At 34.4% G+C, this 24,955-nt stretch overlaps 1 protein-coding gene and 2 long non-coding RNA genes across 3 annotated transcripts in view; all 3 read right to left on the bottom strand.

The window, feature by feature from the left end:
• Positions 1-1,152: 1,152 nt before the first annotated feature.
• LOC147493908 (very-long-chain 3-oxoacyl-CoA reductase 1-like) lies at positions 1,153-6,223 on the bottom strand. The gene is made up of 3 exons (XM_086565816.1): positions 5,353-6,223; positions 4,392-4,461; positions 1,153-1,637 (listed from the first exon to the last, which is right to left on the bottom strand). Exons 1-3 carry the CDS (start codon positions 5,994-5,996, stop codon positions 1,383-1,385), a joined length of 969 nt encoding a protein of 322 aa, XP_086421942.1. The 5' UTR covers positions 5,997-6,223; the 3' UTR covers positions 1,153-1,382.
• Positions 6,224-7,215: 992 nt separating this feature from the next.
• On the bottom strand, positions 7,216-8,013 carry LOC147493909 (uncharacterized). The gene is made up of 2 exons (XR_015199344.1): positions 7,949-8,013; positions 7,216-7,872 (listed from the first exon to the last, which is right to left on the bottom strand). It is a non-coding gene; the product is annotated as an uncharacterized LOC147493909 (long non-coding RNA).
• Positions 8,014-8,056: 43 nt separating this feature from the next.
• The window catches only part of LOC147493910 (uncharacterized), a 68,494-nt gene continuing 51,595 nt past the window's right edge, over positions 8,057-24,955 (bottom strand). The window contains exons 2-3 of the long non-coding RNA XR_015199345.1: positions 8,832-8,894; positions 8,057-8,199 (exon numbers count right to left, since the gene is read on the bottom strand). This is a non-coding gene — a long non-coding RNA (uncharacterized LOC147493910). The remainder of the gene's footprint in view (positions 8,200-8,831; positions 8,895-24,955) is intronic.

Consider the following 24,955-nt stretch of genomic DNA (forward strand, 5'->3'; position numbering starts at 1 on the left):
AACACCCTCATTTTCACTCATCATTTTCCCAATTTCTTCAAAATAATGCTCCTCATGAAAAAGAGAACTTCCAAAACATTTTTCTTCATTCTTAGTGAATGGAACAATTTATTGTTCACTTATGAAGTAATTATTTGTTCTCATTGGTTTCCTAATACCCATATGTTAATATGAAAACCAAAAAGACCAATATTGACGGAAGTACTTATTTGCGAGTTGTGAAGTTATCCAATATAAACTGCGTCAAAACCATTTTCTCAGAAGAATTAATCATCGCTGCACTATTAAATTGAATATAAACTGCGTCAAAACCATTTTCTCAAAAAAATTAATCGTCAAATTCAATTAAAGGTCACATTTGGATACTTCAAAACATAGTACAAAATATCAGGATATAGATATTTATCAATATTCAATTTCTAGATATGTATCGTGGATATATCCCCTCTTTGAGGATATTTGATATTGTTTTACATGCAAATATTGTAGATATATCCAAAATATCTACAAATATCGTAGATATTGTGGATATTTCTTGATATATCATGATACATTATTTATATTTATTTGAAATATAATGGTAAATATTAAATAAAACTACTATATACACAAAATATCGCCAAATATCTCTAAATATCACAAAATATTGTAAATATCATCGAAATATCACTGATATTTACAGTCGTATATATCTCTGAACATATCGTGATATTTATATATCTTTTTCTGAAATCTAGATAGATATCTCCAAATATCACGATATATCAGGATATTTTGTAATATGCTTCAAAATCTTAAGAGGTGGTTCATTTTCACTGAAAGATATTGATGAGATAAATACAAAAGACAACATAGTTTCTTAGATTGAAACGGGTTTACCTTTAACAATATATTCATGTGGAACTTTTTATTGATTTTTTGTAACTATGTTCCCAAACATTGGTCTACGAAGTTTTGGAGTTCCCCAACCCACTCAACAGTGTAGAAATTTTCTTTTAACCTTTTCTTTTCTTTTTTGAGATTAGAGGGCATTTTCGTCACATGTCTATTTGGCCCTTGGCAGAAGCAAATTGCCCATTGGCAATAGCCCCTGTATAAAATATGTTTGGCAAATGTAATTAATAAATGGATCTTTGCTATGTGGACTTTAGATAGAAAATATGGAAATCTTGACAATGCTTTTTTGGAATGCTAGTACGAACTTACAAGCAGAAAAAGTGCATAAAGTCTAGCCTGTATCTAAAACTCATTATCTCCTATATAAATAAAAGTAGAACACAGTACAGAGAGGGCAAGCGAACTAACTTGCACTTCTAAACTTCAATTTTGATTTCTGTCTAGCGACCTGACTCAAGCAGAAAACAGGGTAAAAGGGAATACTCTCATTCTTTCTTGCTAGAATCTTTGACTTGACCCTTCTTCCGTATGCGAAGGCAGAACTGCAGACGCCATGCGTCAATAGCAGACTCAGGCAGCATATGAGCCAAACCCCATAGGATAGAATGTGGCCAATAAGGCATGCAACGGGGCTCATAGCCAATCCACCTTATAGCGGCACGAGCATAACCATCTGTTGATGGAACAAATAACGAGGATCTCCTGATTGAAGCCATCTTCGTCGCAACATACAATGGAACCTGAAGTTAAATGACAAAAGTAGTCAAAACAGAATGAGAAGCAGAACTACTCCTACCTGATCTTAAACTCCCCAATTTCAGTTTCAAAGTTCAGATGACAGACACACGAAAGGGAGTAGTAATTACATTATTAGCAGCACAGACCCAAATTACATATGATAAAAAGTGCAAGTCTCAAAGTGGGTATTAAAGGCCTTTTAACTGTACTAAGCTTGCATGTCAAAACAAAGGAATAAAGGATATTTTGCAACAATGATCACCACAAGATGGAGGGTGTCTGGTGTTTCTTTCAAACAGCCTTTAACTCATTCAAATGTGGGCCCACAAAAAGGTGTATAAGTACTTGTGTCCCATAGGGAATTGCTACAATATGGAATAATATCCCTAGTTGGCCTAAACGCCCTAAAGCAACAGGTGTCATAAATATAAAGTAACCTTAAAAAATAATTAAGATCACAAAATTATGCAGTTCATATCTTCAAAACATCAACACCGTCCAAGACTACCATAATGCAAGCAAAAGTAAAAGGATTCAACTCCGAGAACTTAATGGCTACAAAAATGAATGACATTAAAGACCCATAGTTCAAGGAAGTTCTGCAATTTACAATGATCATCAGTGCAGTGCAGATGCGGACAGATTGAAAACAACATGACATGTACACTGATTTTCTAACAAAGTAGAATAACACTGGTATACATCGAATGATTGAGTTATGTAAATATATATTGGTTCATACTGCAAATACATTTAAAAATGTAGATTCAGTTAGGCATAAACTCAATAAAATGAAACTAGGAATAAAAGTTTTCTGCAAACTAAACTTGTTTGATAGTTTAAGACTATATTTCTTAATCCCTTAAATAGTAATTTTTTTTCCCAGAGACAGTGAAGCGAACCCAAGACCTTGGACCCAACCTCCCCAAGTCGTGACCAGTACTGGTCACTAGACACCTTAATGTCTCATACTCCATATAGAGTAACAATAGAGAATGTTATGTTTGCTCGCTGGAGCAACAACAAATCTGCTCATCCATGTAAACGTGTTTTATCCTACTTTCTTAGTTTGAAGAGTTGGAGATTGAAAGGTGATTTTTTTTATGTTTAATCTATTTATTTTCTTCTCTATTTTTACTAGCAAAACGAATACTGGATATAAGCATATAACCAAATAAACTGTTACATACATTTGATAGCTACATAATTAGCGGCGAGCTGACTCAAGAGTTTCCCACCCCCAAGCCCTAACAAAATCAAACAACCCCAATAAAGGAAAGGCTATTCATACCATCTTTTAGGAGCATTTCCAGAAGTGAACCTCAAGTCATTGAGGCTCTTAGGACTCCCCATTTCACTCCTATATTGATTTATCAGTCTTGTGAGACTCCCATATTGATGTCATTAATTCCCTAGCCCTCAGAGCTTGCTTCCTGCTCCATGATGCTTCCATCTACCATCTGTTAAAGAGTCCATTGCGACATTGCCACTTAAATGTTTCCTTTCAAACCTGGTACCTGATCCCGACCTGGGCCAAAATAAGGACCATGAACTACGCGTTACAGATGGCGTGAAGCTGAACTCAATCCACTATACTTAATTGGCCTAACTCCACAATGATCAATTGGACCATCCAGTTGCAGCATTCAAGCATCCCCTTTCATCGCCATAGTGTCTTCTTTCTCCTATTCAATCAACATCTAATAAAGTGCTCGATCACACAACCCCAAGCCATATCCAAAGCCGCTGGTTTCAATTTCAGCAACGACCCTTTACTCTAATCATTCTCTCCTTTAACGATCATCTACAAAATATGGCCTTGGGCCTTGGCTCTCCAATCTCCATTAATACTTTAACAGCCTCCAAAGTCCAAACTATCTAGCAACAATTTCCTCGCATCAATGTCCTTAATTAACCCCAGTGTTGCTAACCAGTTCTCTAATCGCCAGCACACCCAAAACATGGAGTATCAGCACCAATGAAATACAACCACCTCAGACTTCTTTTGATCCAGCCCTCTTGAGGAAATTATCCCTCGTACAAACAAGGCAATAGCTCCAACATATTCTTTAATGTTCCATATTTTAATCTTCATTAAAATGTTCTCTTCACAAAAAATAATAATCCAAAAAGTTCCCAAATGCAAGTCCCCAGTGGCCCAGCGTATCCTGAACATGTCCCAGTGTGCAGATATTAAAAAGGAATTAGCAAAATTGGATACTCCAATGGCATGTCCGCCGCGCATATCAGTAAACTTTCACCTAAATGTCCAAAAATCTCCATGGGATCCCTAGAAATATCGTTTAGTTTTCATGTGAATTACAAATCACAACAAATTCTGCATAAGCAGAAAAGCTTTTATCAATTTTATGAGAATGATGACGAAGATATGCTTCCTTGCAAACTTGTGTGTGCCCTTTTTTCCTGTATGAAACTCATATGATTAGACATTTTTCAATGTCTTCCATGAGCCTGATGGAGAACATATGACATAAGTTGAAACTCACCAACACAGCCATGGACCTATTTTACACCCGCCTCACTAATATCGCAGGCTTTAAATAATCTACCATTGGTCTATTAGGTATAGTCCATTGTCTTATATGATATCATGTTTAGTCTTTAATCTCTCTAAAGTAAGGAACGGACTCCAATTTAACCAAAAAAAAAAATATCTCGTATAACAATTCATTTTGACAACAGAAATAAGGTCTTAGCAGTTAAACTATCTGAAATTGGAAACAAGAAATACATACCTGGCACTGCACATCAATACCACTCTTCTTATACTCTACATATAGGCATCTCGAGAACTGATCGATATACCTGGAAAAAAGAGCCAACACAGCTTCATATTCAATACTCCAAAAGGAGTTACAAGAAACAAACCCCTATAGATTGGTCCATGTAACAGCCTCTCTCTCTCCCTAAACTCAAGTAATTCTCTTTAGTTAGTATGTCTTGTTCTTGGTATGTTTACATATATTGCTTAGGTTTGATTTCCACATCTTTCATCTCCGACTTGTGCTAATTTATTCGTGTGCTGTGAACATATAATTAGGGTTTAATTGCAATAGTTGGAGAGTTTATTAGAGATAGTCTAAAAGTGTACTGCTAAATTTTTGGGCCATTTAGGTTTTGGTCCTAGTATTAATAGCAATATTAAAGTTGGTCCATGGTTAATCATTTACTACAGTTTGATACAAAATCAACGGTTGCCCATCCAATTCTTGATAATGGCACATTTACCCTTGCACGAGTAGTACACGTGAGGACCATACCCTAATTTTTATTTAAAATAGGAGGGCAAACCATAATTATGGGTTATTATTGCGGCTTAAAATTGTTCTAATAAGTGGTCGTATGCTGTGATTAGGATGCAACGCTGATCTTGTTTGAAACCCTAAATACAATAAAATCCCCAAACTAACAGCAAATTATATACGAATTGGGATGTACAATTTGAGTTTTTGGGATGATTAAGCAATAGTTTTTCAATTAATCCCGGAAGACAAGTTTCCAGTCTATGCATAACATATTCTGGTGTTGACTGTTATTTGAGGCTTTTTAGTATTTGGACCTACTACTAATAGCGATATATGCAGTTGGTCACGCATTTCAAAATAAAATGTGGATGGAATATAATTGAACCAAAACCTAAAAAACTTTGCATTAGATCCATTACTTGTAAACCAAAATACAGAGCAAGTTACTTACGCTTTAGTGGCGGCATAGACAGCGTAAAGAGGATCTGAAGGAATAACAATAGCAGCACCAGACCCAATATTAACAATTGCACCTCTCTTCCTCTTCAACATTCCTGGTATAACAGCTTGTGTAACTTTAGTAGTACCTTCCACATTTATGTGAATCAAGTTTCTCAAAAGTTCTTGATCCACTTCATGGAAAAATCTAGCATAAGGATAAGAAATCCCAACATTATTAATCAGAATCCCAACATCCAATTCCTCAACCAATTCTTGAATCTTTATAACACCTTCCGAAAGATTACCCCCAATCGAGAAATCGATGACGAGGTTCTTGATTTCGGTTTTTGGAAATTTCGTTTGAATTGCATCTGAAACTTCTTTTAATTTATCGGGATTTCGACCGACGAGAATTAGATTAAGACCTTTTCTAGCTAGTTGGAATGCGAAACTTTTTCCAATACCATCAGTTGGTCCGGTGACGAGAGCCCATGACCCGTATTTTTTTAGATTTTTAGCTGGTCTGAGGAAAGTTATGTAAATCCATTTTGGAATAGATAACAAGGTTTTGAAAATTGATAAGGTGCCTAAAAGAAGTAGGAGTTGAATCCAAATGGGTTGAGATTTTACTTGGTCCCAGAAGTTGAGCTCCATTTTTTTCTTCTCTCTTCTACACAGATCTGAGATGAAGAAAGAATGTATTTATTTATATGATAAAGGTTCTGGGTTTTTTTACATTAATAAATGAGGGAATGGGGGGAGTACATAAAAATAACGTGGTGGTGGTGGGAGGGGCTTGAGGAAGTAGTTGAAGTAGATGAGCTGAAATCACTGCAACTAACACTGACATTCAGATCTCGCGTCACCAAATATTTAATGGTAACACCATTTTTTAACTGATGGAGTTTTTTACTCATTTTTTAACCAAAACTTAGTAACTATTGGCCAGTCTATGGCCAGACTTGCTACATAGATAGCTAATAACTCAAAAGCTTAAAGTCCACTTAAATAAATAATATATGTATATTGATAGCTAATGATTCATTGCACACTTTGTTTGAAGAGTTTATGTTTTTATATTTTTTTTTAAAGAGATTGCAACCTCTCAAACCTTGATCTAGTATGTGTAATGCGTACATTTTTTTTGGCTGATGCAACAGTAGTAGCCAAAGACAAATCGATGTCAATTTCAAATATAGATAAATATCATAATATAGGTGACAATAAATGTTTGTTTGTACACCATATTGCACCATTTGCAATATTAAAGTATTGAGACAAATAATAGTTATCACAACAAAAATGTAATTTCTTTAAATTCCCAAGTCAATTTGATCATTCAGGTTACCTGCATACATATGATTTATACAATGATTATAAATATCCGCATTAGATCATGATCCAACTCTACTACTTGCTTTGCATAAGAATGTATTGCTTTGCTTATCAACAAAAAGAAACATATTAGAGTATTGGAAAATTAAATTATGCTATAATAATGGCCGCCTTGCACCCCAATGGAAGTGGAATTAATCCAGCGAATTAATCTTCACGGGATGAGATGGGATTGGAAGGGAAAGGAAGTTAAGTGTTGTTTGGGTTTTGGAAAGAGAGGTGGTGGGTTTTAGATAATATTTTGTTTGTCGTGAATTCTCTGTAGATTACTATTGGAAAAAAAAGGATTCTCTGTTAGATTTTGTTTCTTTGCAGTAGTGGTTATAACAATTTAAGCAATAAAACAGGCTTACTAATAAAAAAAAACATTAAAGCCTATTGCAATGTTGCAATCACAGTTTACATGGCTAACGTCTTCAAATTTCATGAGTTTACCTAACTACCCAAGTAATAAATGCAACCCTGTAACCTTGTAACACATGCAGTGAATATTTCTCATTGTAATTACATGAGCAGAATAAGCAAGTACATCCATTTGATAAATTAGAAAGTCGCCGCAAAGGATACCCTATGTTCAAACATTGACATTTTATATAAACCATCGCAAGGATGGTGGTTAAGATATGGAAGTTGTGTCACCTGCATCCCATTGTGCTCCTTACATTTTGCAGAACACGGACACATTCAAAGAAAGAAGTGAAGTCAAAACCCTGCTGGGTTTCCACCATCAAGAGCTACTTTGGAACTTCCAAGAAATTAGTAAATGGATTTTGATTGGATGACCAAGTCGGAACCACCAAAATCATTTATCGAGACTTAAGCTTGTTAGATGTTAACTTGTTAATGTCTTCAATTTGCACCAACTCCCCTGTTTGTCCACTTGCACCGCCACCACTTTCTTAAGATCCTCCAATTTGTTTCACATAATTCCATTGAGACAACGCTTTCGAGAAGAAGGCCTAGGCGATGAAGAGCAACTTCGCCCCTCCAATTCCGAAAAGTGATAAAGCGTTGAGGCCATCCGAAATAGCCACTTCAAGATAGAAAAGCGATAACCCAACGGTAATCCGTTTTAGAAGCTATACTTAAGTAATCTCAGTCTTTCAATGGGGTCAGCACCAACTAACTGGGTGTGCTGCAAATGATAAGAGCACCAAAATGAACATCATCTCTAATTAAGTAATATTATCAAGATAAAAAAAATTAGGCACCTGAGATTCCCATGGCGCTGAAGAATGAATTCTTCCTGAACTATGAGGGGGGGCCTTGTCTGTGCATATTTTGTGCAAAAGCAGATCAATCATCATGCGGATGAATACGGCTATGTGGATTGCATCATTTGCATGCCACCCAAAAACATTCCAGGAGAGTGCATTCATTTTTATAATACCTTTATACAAATCATTGGGCTTTCATCATACTTTTTCTTTGAATGTTGCTTGATGGAGTAGAACTGCATAACCTAGAATAAAAAGGGATAGAACATAATTATATTCCAACTTATAAATTGTTTGTATGTATTGTGGGTTTAGAATTATTAGTTTTATACATTGGTAGCCATACATATCAATATCCCCCTCCCCCTCCTACACATACGGTGAACATTTCAACACACAACTCCATGAACCAATACAACAGAAAAGCCCGAGTAAATAATTAGCGAGTGTATGATTATAATGTTGAAACCCTTGACAATAATTCTAAAAACTAATGGTTAAAGGTAGCAGGCTTATAAGCTTACGCAGTCAGTTGGTCAAACCAGTGTGACTTGTAGAAATAATGATGACAATAAATATGACAAACATGTAAACACAATTTACAACCACACATTTCCTCTATTTTAAGAGAGAGAGTTATCCATTTCACACTAAACAATCTTTAAGGAAAAGTTCTAGAAACCACTGACAGGTATTACAGAGACGTGTATAATGTACCAGACACCAGTCCAACTCACTTACTCCAAATTATCCATCAATGATTTTATAGTTTAACATCTATCCAACTAAAAATAACTACAAAATTACTGATATAGGATGACTATGTAAAACTTGGAAATGATAAGTAGCTCATTGCAATGAGGCAAAAGAAACTAACCTCATACATGAAGTCATTTACAGACTCGTCTTCAGGATAGGAACCCCTTCCTCTGCATGATATCTAGAACATAGAAAAGACTTTGGGCATCCGAATATTTGGCAATCAAGTAGCAATCACGAAATCATAATAAGGACTCTGATATCCACTTTTACTACGTTAGAGATTGTCTCTCTAATTTGACAAAAGTGCAAATTCAAAGTTTCCTTACTCACAAAATTTCGTGTTCATATAGTTGGAGTAAAGATTCGATCTAACCTAAAGTCTAGGACAACTACAACTTGGTTTTTACTCTTAGGGAACTAGTGAGTAAGTTTAAATACTAATACTAGGTTTCTTTTCTACACAAACATAAAAAAAATAAAGTTTCAAGTGAATGCAACTAAAACACAATACGATTTACTAAAAGAAAATATGGAGAGTTAATCCTCCTCATGTGAAGTTAACTTTTGTTGTTGATTTTAATAAGTTTATTTTATTCTTCCTAGAACTCATAGACAAGTCTAATAGAAGAAAACTTGATCCCTAACATGTATAGCTCATCTCTAAGCTCATACATGCTAGCAAGTGGAACCAAAGCAATGACTTATCTCTAAGCTCATCACTTTGATCCCTAACTAGACACTACACCAACTATCATTTTGGGATAGGGTGTAGGCCTAGTTGTTCTTCCTAAACAACCCACCAAACCAACAACAAAGATTTTTCCCTCACATGAGTTTGATTAACTCCCCAAGGGGAAGTTAGCTCATGATCATTGGGATGAAGGATTACAAGTTAGAAAGTACAAAAAGAGAGAGAAAAAAAAGAAAAAAGAAGACTAATTATCTAACTCACTTGCTTTTGATTTATTTTCAACTAGTAGAAAACCAAAGTTTCCTCCATTAAAACTATTACAAGCTTTTCTTACCAAACTAAAAACTAAATAATCCAAATGACTAAGGAACTAAAATAATACAAGGTAAGGAAAAAGAAGTCAAGGGAGTAAATGGAGTGTCCCCCCTTTGTTTTGTTTTCTTCTCCATTTGAGAGACATCTCATTTTCTCTCATGTGAAACATCAAACCATATTTACTTCATTTTTATCAACCACATTAAAACAAAGTGACACCTTGCCTTTTTTTCACTATTAACACCTAATCTAATTAATTACATGCAAGGTGTCAACTTTGTACCAATAATTTGTCATTTTTGTCTTGACATGCTTCATGATTGATGAGCAGTCCAGTGGCAATCCAGTCTTTGGGCAATTTTACAACTTCTCGCCTATGCGTAGAGTTCATCGCCCTGATTGTCTGAGCAGCTCACTTGTCGCATTCGGAGTCCTGGTTCAAGAGGTAGGAGCTTCGAAAGTTTGATGCTTCTGTGCGGATTTGGACAAATTCATATATATGTTGTTCCTCGTGCTTTATCGCAGGTTTAAATAATATTTCCATGTTTACTGCGAATACCTGCAAAAGTATGAAAACATATTTATTTCATGATTATTAAACACATAATTAACCAAATTTATATGTCTCAATGGGGTTTCATAATACACTTTTGGGTGCTTATCACACTACCCCCAAACAACATTTTGCTTGTCCTCAAACAAAGAAGAGACATTAAAACAGATAAGTGGCCAAAAATGCGTAGTCCTAACTAATTCTCGTTTCGCAGAGTGCGGTTGCATTGACCATATGCAATAAGGCCTTAAACAACTAGGAATTTCCTAGTGGACGAGTTATAGCCTCGTGAGAGTTTTCCAGAAAAGATACTCACAAACTTCATTTGTACTACAACGACTCAGTGACAGAAACTCATTTCCTAAATTAATCTTAGATATCCATACATCTCCTTAGCAGGGAACGAGGATTGATTTCTTTGAAACTCAAGTTAATATATATTCAATAATTAAAACATCTACATATGATCATGCATGCAGTGAACTTTTCATTGAAATATACTAGCAGTGTTGTTTCTGAATCTTTTGGAGAGTGTACCTAAATGGGTTCTCACAGGTATGTGTCAAAACACAATTTCACTCAAATTTTTTCCACTCAGGTTTTGTTAATTCCAGTATGTAGTGGGCATACGTTTCCTCACATCTTAATGACAGTCAGAGGAGCCGATGTCGATCAATCACGTCTACTACTTATTATCACACCACCCTACTCCCTATTGAAATTTGGAGGTCTTTATTAGGTATTGTGGGGCTTAGGTGATAGTGTACAAGAAAATGAAAATAGATAATCAAAATTTACGAGCATGAGAGAATAGGGTTTTCATATATTTACACTAGAGAAATCATTGTTTTCTTTCCTTTTTCTAACTGAGTTTTCCAACCTTGTTCTTAAGCCTCTAATGGATATATATATAGATGGCTTAAGAACATGATTCTATTTTTCTTTCCTGAAGCAAGTAACTGACTTTTATTTGGGACAAGTCTTTCTCTTTATTCTTTCCACATTTCATCCTATTTCTCATACTCATCACTTAGGTAGGTTCTTTTATTTGGTTTAATAGATGGGGATATATATATATATATATATATATATATATATATATATATATATATATATATATATATATATATATATATATATATATATATATATATAAATAACCAAATAAAAGAGAAAGAGATCGTAAAAACACGATTAATCGCGGAAGAAGATCGGTCGAGCAAGAAGAACTTGATTAAACTGAACTTTTATTTATTTATATGGATGGAAGTGTATGTTACAAGGGGAGATGGAGAGCACTCTTAGCAAACTAGAAAGAAAATTGAAAGGTAAAATATTGGATGCCCTCAACAAGGGTGAGGTATCCCTTTTATACTAGTCGGAACTCAAAATATAATTTGGAGTCCGCACAGGAAGTGGCTACGTGTGTTTCAATAATTGCAGTCGACTGGGCCACCTTGACAAAGCATACTTGTCTTTTACTTCTGTCTTCAAAGGATAAGAATCCTTTTGATACTTTAATCCATTACCTTTTGACTTTAAATAAAAGAAAAGGTGAAATGTCCCTTTCATGGGTCCTTCTTGGATAAAGAATCTGTTTGTAAGTATTATCTTTGATTCTATTTTACGGTCCTTAATTTGGGCCAAAGTTAATGCGCCATTATCTTTGATTCGTAGATTCTCAAAGAACTTGGATCAGGATATCATTATCCACATCTTCAAGTTCTGACGCAGAGGAAAGGTCCCCAAGATGGTTAAGATACTCATAAGGTCCTTCTTCATCTATTAATTTGAGGATCTCCATAGCCGTTGGACTAAGAACCAAAGAGCTAATCCTGTTGAATTGCTCAAAGAATTTGGTTTTATTAGAATTGTCCAAGGATTCTGTAAGGATTATAAATCTATCGATTCAGACAAAAAAGTAAACTTTGGATACTTTTGTCTTTGAATTAGATCGATAAACCATTTAATCAATGAAGACCAATAGCACGGATTTCGGCCATTTCTCTGATCCTGTCTTCTGCTGTAATTATATGAAATTTCTCCTTAGATTCGAAAAGAGAAATAACTCTTGATATGTCATCAAAAGGTCTCTGTTTATGGATTAGGACCAAAAATACTGCGGGATAAGTTTCATCTTACGTATATTCGGGACATCTTTGTAATAAATTCACAATGCTTGATGCCACGCCATTTAATCATAGTATTTTCTATGGCATGAACCAATGGTGAAGGGGGAATGTTCGTCATTAGTTCACGCTTCCAAAGATACTTCTGTACTGATGGTTATGGATTTAATAAATCCCATCTCTAGTAATTCATCAATTAGAAACATATCTTCAGGACCAAAATATTGCCAAAATGAAGCAGGAAGGAAGATATGAAGACTAGGATGTATGCTGTGAGTGCCTTAAGTAATGTGGGCAATACCTTTTATAATTAAAGGGCAAGAACCCAAAACTATGGAATTCCAGTTATTAATCCATCTCTGAAAATGTGAAGGAGGAAGATTTTGGATTAATTCAGGTAAAGGTGCTGGAAGGGAAATTTTGGCTTTATTCCAAAAATATTCTGAAAAGTCTTTGGAGAGAATACTCCAAGATACACAATCAAGGGATCTTTTTGAACTATTGGTTTTATTAACCTGAGACCAAGGTTTGATTGAGTTAAGTTAAGTTTTCTAAAATATTTTAGCGATGATTTTAAGAATCTGGATAAGATCTTTTTTATTATGCTGATCAAAGGTATTGATAACATTGTCCAAGATGGACTTCTGAAAGCTGTGAAGCTTTTGATGTGTAAAGAACTTATGTCGGTTATCATAGACATAAGGTAACTCTAGATCATCAAATCGTACTTTTCTTTTACCAGTACTTTTAGATTCTCTAGAAAAATTATGCGAAGAACTTCGATAATTTGAAATATTCGGACTCAAGGTTTTACCCTTGTTGATCTTTATTAGAAATACCAATGCGGACTCAGGAAAGATCCCAGTTAAGGAGGCCTAAATTGTCCTCAAGAATGTTGATAATCTCAACATTAGCAGTATCCTGAAAGGATTCAGAGTCCTTAAAAGGTTGCTCTGTGTGCTGTCCATATAATGGATTCTCCAACGAACCAAATTGGAGCATTCTGGATTCTGTAAAGAGACATTCAATTATGTCTTAGATATACAGGATATAATCCCGGAGAAATATTCTCTGAATAATGAAGAGTATATTATTTCCAAAATATTTGGATACTCATAAAGCCTTTGTTTGTGAATTATATTTCACAATCTTGGATCTTCCGGTTCGCAAAGAAGAAGAGATAAATTCGAAGACCAACGGATGATCCTCAAAGTTAGTGTAAATACCATAATTGTCAATTTTATTTATAGGCATAATGGTATTTAAGAAAGGGGTTCCCAGTATAATTTGCTGGGTAAGGTCTTTAATTAAGAGAAAAGATAGAGGTATATTAACCTCATTCTTATTAATATTAACCTTAGTAAGTTAATCTTTGAATAGCAATTTTACTACCACTTTGGTCATAGTTTGAGTAGTAGTTTCAAAATATTTTGGTGGAATTAATCCTTCTTGGATGCAATTCATATCTGCACCACTATCGACTAAAGCAATATAATTATTCAAAATATATTCTTTGTCAATAATCAAGGTTATAAAAATATTCCATTTCCTAGAAAGTATAGAGGAAGTGAAACTGCAGTGTTGGAAGTTAGTGTCTTCCTTGAAATAGTGTTTCTCTATTTGAAACACTCTTTGCTTTAAATGAAGAATCTCTCTGTTGAGATTCTGGATTTTATCATTGAGATTTTGATTGACTAGAGACTTTGAGGAACTAGGTTTATTCTTTTCCTAGGCGATCAAAACCTCTTTAAGATTATATCCTACGTAGGATCAACAATGTTGTCCTTAACTGTTTTTAAAGCAAGTTTTAATTAACTTTAGCTTAGTGTCGTGGTCAGTAATAGAGTCGATAAGCTCTAAGACATCAATTTGTTCCGAGGTCGAGAACATTAATAGCTAACCCATTCATCTGTAAAATAGCTCTCATGCTATCACATTTAGATTGCAACATGTTACACTGACATGGTGCTTCATTTTCTGAAGTACTAGAGTAAGGATCTTCAGATTCATTATCAGATTCAGAAGAACTAGTATTAAGTAAGATTTTACTTAATTGTAATTTAAGATCTTCATTAATCTCTAGATTATTGATTTTCTGTTTAGTATAGCACTGGTTGGCATAATGACCAATTTTTCCACATTTTAAACAAGTAATATTACTTTTATTGTGTGGATCCTTATAAAAATCTTTATTAGGTTTCCAATTTTTATTGAAACTCCTTTTATGTTTTCGAGAATATATTCTCTTACTGTTTTTCTGGGTTTTTCGGGAAGAAATTTTCTTCTTTCTTTGAGAAGGAATGTCATAAGCAAATTGCTCACAAAATTCTCCTAGCTCTTGTTTACCAGAAAGATTCTGTTTTTTAAGCTGATGCTGTAGCTTAAGATCATTACATAGGCTAAGACCTTCTTGAATGACCTGACTAATGAGACTCCCATAAGTATGAGACTCATAAGAAATATTAGATCCTCCATTAAGATCTCTGAGCTTTTTCCTAACCTTTTCTGCAAAGAAGTTAGGGAGACCATCAATAAATTTAGATTTCCAATGCTCACTATTAGCATCATGTAATTGTAGAACTTTGGCTAGGAAGACATCCTTATACCACCTAAAATGAGATAGAGTAGGACATCTAAGATTTTGCAGCATCTCTCTATTCTTTTCAGCCGACAAACCTTCTGGTCCAATAAAATGATGGACAATGGTTAGGCATAGAGTGTAGACTGCGTCAGAAATAGATATATTCTGATTAGCTTCGGAACTAAACTCCACTTTGGTAGAGTTATAGATTTCATCTCTTTGCTCATGAGTGAGAACATTATCCCACCAACCTTTAAGAATACCTACAAATCCATGGGAAATAAACCTGCAGACATCTGCATCTGTATTTCCATGGGCTTTGCAAACACTCGCATACATGAGCATTTCCTGAAGCGTGTGATAAATCTAATAGTCAGATTTAGCATCAATATTGCAAGTGTAAATAGTCTTAGCTTGATAAGACACTTGGTCATTAAAATAGGCTTCTTCATAAAGAATATCTTGAGGAGTGGGTCTAGGATAATAATTCTATGTGACCTATATGACTCACTTCTCTCATGATACGTTCATAAGTTATTTTATTCAGATTAGGAGAAGTGAAATTTGCTTCAATATCCAAAATTTCATTTGGATTAATATCATCTTCAGAATTAGATTCTTGAGAAAGAATATTAAGATTTAATTTGCTTAATTGGGTGTATAATTTCTCAATAAAATCATTTTTTGGATGAAGACCGATCTAGTTTGAAATTGGGAATATCCACAGGAGGCTGAATAGATGGTCTAATATGACCAAAAGAACTGTTTTGTTTTAAAGAAATATTCTTTAAAGGTTCTTTATCCTTATTAGGATCAATCCTAGGGGTATGTTTAAGGATATTTTCAAGTATTATTCTCAATTCGATTAATTGAGCTCCAATAGTTTGTAAACACAAATTTGTATAATTATTACGTTTTACAAATTTTATTAATATCCTCCATCCATCCTTGATTTGTGGGCTTCTTCTTGGGTAGGCTTGATATAAGCCGCAGTCTCCAGACTATCTTTCAGCTTTAAAGGTGTTGTTGGAGGATGAATAGCTGTCATCTCCTTTTCATCAGTAGTAGTCCATTTTTTCTGATGAAATTCTAACACACCAATATAATTATGTACAGGAGTAAAATTACATTTTTTAATAGTAATATCCTCCTTGATAACAGGTGGAATAACAATCCTTTCCTGTTCTTGAATTACCTCTTTATTAGGTAAATTATTTTCCTTTTTAATTAAGGTATTTTCCTTAGGTAAATCTATTTTTACCTCGGCCATAAGCCTAGCCTCTTGTTTGGCTTTAAGAAAATCACTGATATCTTTTCTCAGAGTTGCACGCTCAACTCTGCCATTCAAAATTTTATGATTCTGATACTCTAAGCAAAACCATTTTGTCAGAGGAGTACAATTCCTCTGATGATAATCATAATAATCATCATAAGGTCTAAGCATAGGTTTTAATTCTGTAGGAGTAAAATATTTACTCAACTCTTCATATTTTAATTTATAAAATTGATAAGTTTCATAAGGTGTATAATCCATCTATAAAACAAAATCCATTTCTGACGCTGTGGGAGATTCCCTAGCTTGCTGTGTATAAATACCATGTGGTATTTGTTGATTAGAGATACGGATCTCTTCTGATTGATTATCTTGTGTTGTAGATTGGCCAAAACTGAATGCCTAGAAGATTGTGGTATAGAGATCTTGTAAGAGGACCTCAAAGACAAACTTCTTCCAACAAAAGGTTTCTTAAAGTTCAATATAACTTCACCTTCTGTTGTTTGGACTATCTGGTCTAAATCATTATTAATGATTGGCGTGGTTGAACAGTTTTTCGCAAATCCATGATTCGAAATTGAATCTCACTCCAAGGAATCATCCTGGGTGTTGCTACACTAGAAGTTAAAAGATTTGTGTCTATTAACACAGTCTTACCTGGTGTAGTTTTATGCCGTACATTAGGTGTTAAAGTCTGTAACACCTTGTAGTGAATTCGTAAGTAATTCCTATCACTTGAGATCGGTAAAAAAGTTATAACCTTTAGCCTGAATTTGTAATGATCTGAGAATCATAAAGATTTCTATCCGATAAAGCTAAACTTAAATTAGGATAGACATCAAAATAGACTGGTCCATGACAAAGACTAGTCTCTCTTTGCTCCCATAAGGGACGGTAAATAGTCGAGACACCTAGCATCTCTGAGTGTTGCTTGAATACAAGCATTCATACCCAAAAGGGTCAATGGTCTAAAAGCAACCTGTATTAGGCCTATGTGAATAAATTTATAATTTTTCACATGGTGATATAAATCACGAGGACTTAAAAGATTTAAATTATTACTCATGGAATTTAAACTAATAGTTTGTTCCATAGTTTTTACAGCAATTTTACTGGTCAATTTTTCAATCCAGTTACCATATCTATATATGGTTTTGGGATCCATATTAGGGATCGTCCATTTATTCATTTTGTCCTGTGTGTCGAGATCATACTCGATTAATTCTGTGTTCTTAATTGAACTCAGATCATCATTATTTGATGATTGTGCCATGGGGGTTGAGGTGTTAGTGCAAAACAGGTAGAGTATAATGAATTATAACTATACCAAACAGTATTAAAACTATTCTTGATGTAATCATTGACACATCGTCTTCTTCTCCAAATATTATAAACAGTATAATCAAAATCAAGTCTTTAGTGCTTATATTAAGTAAAACCACGTCTGTCAACGCTTTACGGGGAGCAAACGGCCTAAACGCTTTCTGCTAAACGGCACAAAGATATACCCCCTACGACTTTGGTGACGTCCCAGAGTTACCAATATAAACGTAAAGAAACAATAATGACATTTTGCCAATGCAAATAGTCTTATTTCAACAAGAATAAAATTAAGTAATCTTAACTTTATCTCTAATAAGATACTATTCATAATACTGGAAAGGAAGAGTCAACAGTATTTTAGGATCCAGGCGGACATTCATGTGGTCGGAAAACCGAGCCTTTAAGCAAGTAGTCCTAAAGAGTAACCCTCACACCTTTTTCCTTAATCATACTTATATCTCTTACTTACATCTTTTCTTAGAAATCATACAATTAAATATAATTGTAAAATATTTCCTCACCGTTATGCACTAACCTCAAGTTAAGCTGCCATGCACTAACCTAAACTTAGGATTGTTATTAAGGAGGATATTACAAAATGTAATTTTACTCCTGTACATAATTATATTGGTGTGTTAGAATTTCATCAGAAAAAATGGACTACTACTAATGAAAAGGAGATGACAGCTATTCATCCTCCAACAACACCTTTAAAGCTGAAAGATAGTCTGGAGACTGCGGCTTATATCAAGCCTACCCAAGAAGAAGCCCACAAATCGGTGCGGATGGAGGATATTAATAAAATTTGTAAACAGAATAATTATACAAATTTGTGTTTACAAACTATTGGAGCTCAATTAATCGAATTGAGAATAATATTGAAAATATCCTTAAACATACCCCCTAGGATTGATCCTAATAAGGATAAAGAACCTTTAAAGAATATTTCTTTAAAAAACAAAACAGTTCTTTTGGTCATATTAGACCATCTATTCAGCCTCGTGGATATTCCCAATTTCAAATTTGGATGGTCTTCATCCAAAAATGATTTTATTGAGAAATTATACACCCAATTAAGCAAATTAAATCTTAATATTCTTTCTCAAGAATCTAATTCTGAAGATGATATTAATCCAAATGAAATTTTGGATATTGAAGCAAATTTCGCTTCTCTAATCTGAATAAAATAACTTATGAACGCAGAATAAAAGTAAAGTGAGTCATATAGGTCATGCTAGGAATTATTATCCTAGACCCACTCCTCAAGATATTCTTTATGAAGAAGCCTATTTTAATGACCAAGTGTCTTATCAAGCTAAGACTATTTACACTTGGAATATTGATGCTAAATCTGACTATCGAGATTTATCACACTTTCCAGAAATGCTCATGTATTTGAGTGTTTGCAAAGCCCATGGAAATCTGAGATCTGCATGATCTGCAGGGTTTATTTCCCATGGATTTGTAGGTATTCTTAAAGGTTGGTGGGATAATGTTCTCACTCATGAGCAAAGAGATGAAATCTATAACTCTACCAAAGTGGAGTTTAGTTAGAAGCTAATAAGAATATATCTATTTTTTAGATCTACACTCTATGCCTAACCATTGTCCATCATTTTATTGGACCGAGAAGGTTTGTCGGCTGAAAAGAATAGAGATGCTGCAAAATCTTAGATGTCCTACTCTATCTCATTTTAGGTGGTATAAGGATGTCTTCCTAGCCAAAGTTCTACAATTACATGATGCTAATAGTGAGCATTGGAAATCTAAATTTATTGATGGTCTCCCTAACTTCTTTGCAGAAAAGGTTAGGAAAAAGCTCAGAGATCTTAATGGAGGATCTAATATTTCTTATGAGTCTCATACTTATGGGAGTCTCATTAGTCAGGTCATTCAAGAAGGTCTTAGCCTATGTAATGATCTTAAGCTACAGCATCAGCTTTAAAAATGTAATCTTTCCGTAAACAAGAGCTAGGAGAATTTTGTGAGCAATTTGCTTATGACATTCCTTCTCAAAGAAAGAAGAAAATTTCTTCCGAAAAACCGTAAAAAAGTAAGAGAATATATTCTCGAAAACATAAAAGGAGTTTCAATAAAAATTGGAAACCTAATAAAGATTTTTATAAGGATCCACACAATAAAAGTAATATTACTTGTTTAAAATGTGGAAAAAAATTGGTCATTATGCCAACCAGGTGCTATACTAAACAGAAAATCAATAATCTAGAGATTAATGAAGATCTTAAATTACAATTAAGTAAAATCTTACTTAATACTAGTTCTACGAATCGATAATGAATACGAAGATCCTTACTCTAGTACTTCAGAAAATGAAGCACCATGTCAATTATAACATGTTGCAATCTAAATGTGATAGCATGAGAGCTATTTTACAGATGAATGGGTTAGCTATTAATGTTCTGACCTCAGAACAACAGTCTGTCTTAGAGCTTATCGACTCTATTACTGACCCTGACACTAAGCTAAAGTTAATTAAAACTTGCTTTAAAACAGTTAAGGACAACATTGTTGATCCTACAGAAGGATATAATCTTAAAGAGGTTTTTGATCGCCTAGGAAAGAATAAACCTAGTTCCTCAAAGTCTCTAGTCAATCAAAATCTCAATGATAAAATCCAGAATCTCAACAGAGAGATTCTTCATTTAAAGCAAAGAGTGTTTCAAATAGAGAAACACTATTTCAAGGAAGACACTAACTTCCAACACTGCAGTTTCACTTCCTCTATACTTTCTAGGAAATGGAATATTTTTATAACCTTGATTATTGACAAAGAATATATTTTGAATTGCTTTAGTCGATAGTGGTGCAGATATGAATTGCATCCAAGAAGGATTAATTCCACCAAAATATTTTGAAACTACTACTCAAACTATGACCAGTGCTAGTGGTAGTAAAATTGCTATTCAGCATAAGCTTACTAAGGTTAATATTAATAAGAATGAGGTTAATATACCTCTATCTTTTCTATTAATTAAAGACCTTACCCAGCAAATTATACTGGGAACCCCTTTCTTAAATACCATTATGCTTATAAATAAAATTGACAATTATGGTATTTACACTAACTTTGAGGATCATCCTTTGGTCTTGAATTTATCTCTTCTTCTTCTTTGCGTAACGGGAAGATCCAAGATTGTGAAATATAATTCACAAACAAAGGCTTTATGAGTATCCAAATATTTTGGAAATGATATACTCTTCATTATTCAGAGAATATTTCTCCGGGATTATATCCTGTACATCTAAGACATAATTGAATGTCTTTTTCTGAGAATCCGGCATGCTCCAATTTGGTTCATTGGAGAATCCATTATATGGGATGACACACGAGCAACCATTAAAGGACTCTCGAATCCTTTTCGAGGATCTTGCTAATGTTGAGATTATCAACATTCTTGAGGACAATTTAGGCCTCCTTGGCTGGGATCATTCTGTGAGTGCATTGGTATTTCTAATTGGCATCAACAAAGGGTAAAACCTTGGAGTATGAATATTTCAGCGCTTATGCGAGTTCTTCGCATAATTTTTCTAGAGAATCTAAAAGTACTGGTAAAAGAAAAGTACGATTTGATGATCTAGAGTTACCTTATGTCTATGATAACCCGACATAAGTTCTTTACACATCAAAAGCTTCAGCCGACTTTCGGAGTCCATCTTGGACAATGTTATCAATACCTTTGATCAGCATAATAAAAAAGATCTTATCCAGATTCTTAAAATCACTGCTAAATATTTTAGCAAACTTAACCAGAACTCAATCAAACCTTGGTCTCAGGTTAATAAAACCAATAGTTCAAAAAGATCCCTTGATTGTGTATCTTGGAGTATTCTCTCCAAAGACTTTTCAGAATATTTTTGGAATAAAGCCAAAATTTCCCTTCCAGCACCTTTACCTGAATTAATCCAAAATCTTCCTCCTTCACATTTTCAGAGATGGATTAATAACTGGAATTCCATAGTTTTGGGTTCTTGCCCTTTAATTATAAAAGGTATTGCCCACATTACTGAAGGCACTCACAGCATACATCCTAGTCTTCATATCTTCCTTCCTGCTACATTTTGGCAATATTTTGGTCCTGAAGATATGTTTCTAATTGATGAATTACTAGAGATGGGATTTATTAAATCCATAACCATCGATCTCTGAAGTATCTTTGGAAGCAGGAACTAATGTGAACATTCCTGCCTTCACCATTGGTTCATGCCATAGAAAATACTATGATTAAATGGTGGGTAATTTCGCATCGTGGAATTTATTACAAAGATGTCCCGAAATATCGAGAAGATGAAACTTATCCCAGTATTTTTGGTCCGAATCCATAAAAGAGACCTTTTGATGACATATCAAGAGTTATTTCTCTTCGAATCTAAGGAGAAATTTCATATAATTACAGCAGAAGACAGGATCAGAGAAATGGCCGAAATCCGTGCTATTGGTCTTCAGCAGATTAAATGGTTTATCAGATCTAATTCAGCACAAAAGTATCCAAAGTTTACTTTTTTGTCTGAATCTGATAGATTTATAATCCTTACAGAATCCTTGGACAATTCTAATAAAACCAAATTCTTTGAGCAATTCAACAGGATTAGCTCTTTGGCTCTTAGTCCAACGGCTATGGAGATCCTCAAATTAATAGATGAAGAAGGACCTTATGAGTATCTTAACCATCTTGGGGACCTTTCCTCTGCGTCAAAACTTGAAGATGTGGATAATGATATCCTGATCCAAGTTGCTGAGAATCTACGCAATCAGCATAATGGCAGACACTATGGCCCAAATTAAGGACCAGAAATAGAATCAACATAATACTTTAAATTTTGTATTCTTTATCCAAGAAGGACCCATGAAAGGGACATTTCACCTTTTCTTTTATTTAAAGTCAAAAGGTAATGGATTAAAGTATCAAAAGGATTCTTATCCTTTGAAGACAGAAGTAAAAGACAAGTATGCTTTGTCAAGGTGGCCCGGTCGACCGCAATTATTGAAGCACACGTAGCCACTTCTTTCGTGGACTCAAATTATATTTTGAGTTCGACTAGTATAAAGGGATACCTCACCCTTGTTGAGGGCATCCAATATTTTACCTTTCAATTTTCTTTCTAGTTTGCTAAGAGTGCTCTCCATCTCCCCTTGTAACATACACTTCCATCCATATAAATAAAAGTTCAGTTTAATCAAGTGTTCTTGCTGCTGACTGATCTTCTTCCGCATTAATCAGGTGTTTTACCTGATCTCTTTCTCTTTCTTATTTGGTATCAGAGCCATGGCAGCTTAATTTGAGGTTAGTGCATAACGGTGAGGAAATGTTTTACAATTATATTTAATTGTATGATTTCTAAGAAAAGATGTAAGTAAGAGATATAAGTATGATTAAGGAAAAAGGTGTGAGGGTTACTCTTTAGGACTACTTGCTTAAAGGCTCGGTTTTCCGACCACAAGAATGTCCGCCTGGATCCTAAAATACTGTTGACTCTTCCTTTCCAGTATTATGAATAGTAGTATCTTATTAGAGATAAAGTTAAGATTACTTAATTTTATTCTTGTTGAAATAAGACTATTTGCATTGGCAAAAGGTAATTATTGTTTCTTTACGTTTATATTGGTAACTCTGGGACGTCACCAAAGTCGCGTAGGGTATATCTTTGCCGTTTTGTTTAGAAAGCGTTTAGGCCGTTTTGCTCCCGTAAAAGCGTTGATGGGCGTGGTTTTACTTAATATAAGCACTAAAAACTTGATTTTGATTATACTGTTTATAATATTTGGAGAAGAAGACGATGTGTCAATGATTACATCAAGAATAGTTTTAATACTGTTTGGTATAGTTATAATTCATCATACTCTACCTGTTTTGCACTAACACCTCAACCCCCATGGCACAATCATCAAATAATGATGATCCGAGTTCAATTAAGAACACGTAATTAATCGAGTATGATCTCGACACACGGGACAAAATGAATAAATGGACGATCCCTAATATGGATCCCAAAACCATATATAGATATGGTAACCGGATTGAAAAATTGACCCGAAGAAATTGCTGTAAAAACTATGGAACAAACTATTAGTTTAAATTCCATGAGTAATAATTTATATCTTTAAGTCCCTCGTGATTTATATTCACATAAATTTATTCACATAATATCTGAGGTTGCTTTTAGACCATTGACCCTTTTGGGTATGAATGCTTGTATTCAAGCAACACTTCGAGATGCTAGGTGTCTCGACTATTTACCATCCCTTATGGGAGCAAGTAGAGACTAGTCTTTGTCATGGACCGATCTATTTTGATGTCTATCCTAATTTAAGTTTAGCTTTATCGGATAGAAATCTTTATGATTCAGTATCATTACAAATTCAGGGCTAAAGGTTATAACTTTTACGGATCGAAGTGATAGGAATTACTTACAGAATTCACTACAAGGTGTTTACAGACTTTAACACCTAATGTATGCATAAAACTACCCCGGTAAGACGTGTTAATAGACACAAATCTTTTAACTTCTAGTGTAGCAACACCCGGGATGATTCCTTGGAGTGAGATTCAATTTCGAGAATCATGGATTTGCGTAAAGCATTTGTTCAACCACGACCCAATCATTAATAATGATTTAGACCAGATAATCCAAACAACAGAAGGTGAAGTTATATTGAACTTTAAGAAACCTTTCGTTGGAAGAAGTTTGTCTTTGAGGTCCTCTTACAAGATCTCTATACCACAATCTTCTAGGCATTCAGTTTCAGAAACTGAATCTACAACACAGTACAATCAATCTGTAGAAGAGATCCGTATCTCTAATCAACAAATACCACATGGTATTTATACACAGCAAGCTAGGGACCAAATAAGAAAGAGAAAGAGATTAGGTAAAACACCTGATTAATGCGGAAGAAGATCAGTCAGCAGCAAGAACACTTGATTAAACTGAACTTTTATTTATATGGATGGAAGTGTATGTTACAAGGGGAGATGGAGAGCACTCTTAGCAAACTAGAAAGAAAATTGAAAGGTAAAATATTGGATGCCCTCAACAAGGGTGAGGTATCCCTTTTATACTAGTCGGAACTCAAAATATAATTTGGAGTCCGCACAGGAAGTGGCTACGTGTGCTTCAATAATTGCAATCGACTGGGCCACCTTGACAAAGCATACTTGTCTTTTACTTCTGTCTTCAAAGGATAAGAATCCTTTTGATACTTTAATCCATTACCTTTTGACTTTAAATAAAAGAAAAGGTGAAATGTCCCTTTCATGGGTCCTTCTTGGATAAAGAATACAGCTGTAAGTATTATGCTGATTCTATTTCTGGTCCTTAATTTGGGCCATAGTGTCTGCCATTATGCTGATTGCG

The sequence above is a fragment of the Coptis chinensis genome, chromosome 6, assembly GCF_015680905.1.
Source record: "Coptis chinensis isolate HL-2020 chromosome 6, ASM1568090v1, whole genome shotgun sequence".
NCBI lineage: Eukaryota > Viridiplantae > Streptophyta > Magnoliopsida > Ranunculales > Ranunculaceae > Coptis > Coptis chinensis.

Excerpts from the sequence above, each read along its gene's own strand:
- LOC147493908 (XM_086565816.1), bottom strand. The coding sequence starts at position 5,996 with ATGGAGCTCAACTTCTGGGACCAAGTAAAATCTCAACCCATTTGGATT. Across the intron at positions 4,462-5,352 it reads GTCTATGCCGCCACTAAAGC|GTATATCGATCAGTTCTCGA; the intron begins GTAAGTAACTTG and ends TCTTTTTTCCAG. Across the intron at positions 1,638-4,391 it reads GTATTGATGTGCAGTGCCAG|GTTCCATTGTATGTTGCGAC; the intron begins GTATGTATTTCT and ends ATTTAACTTCAG.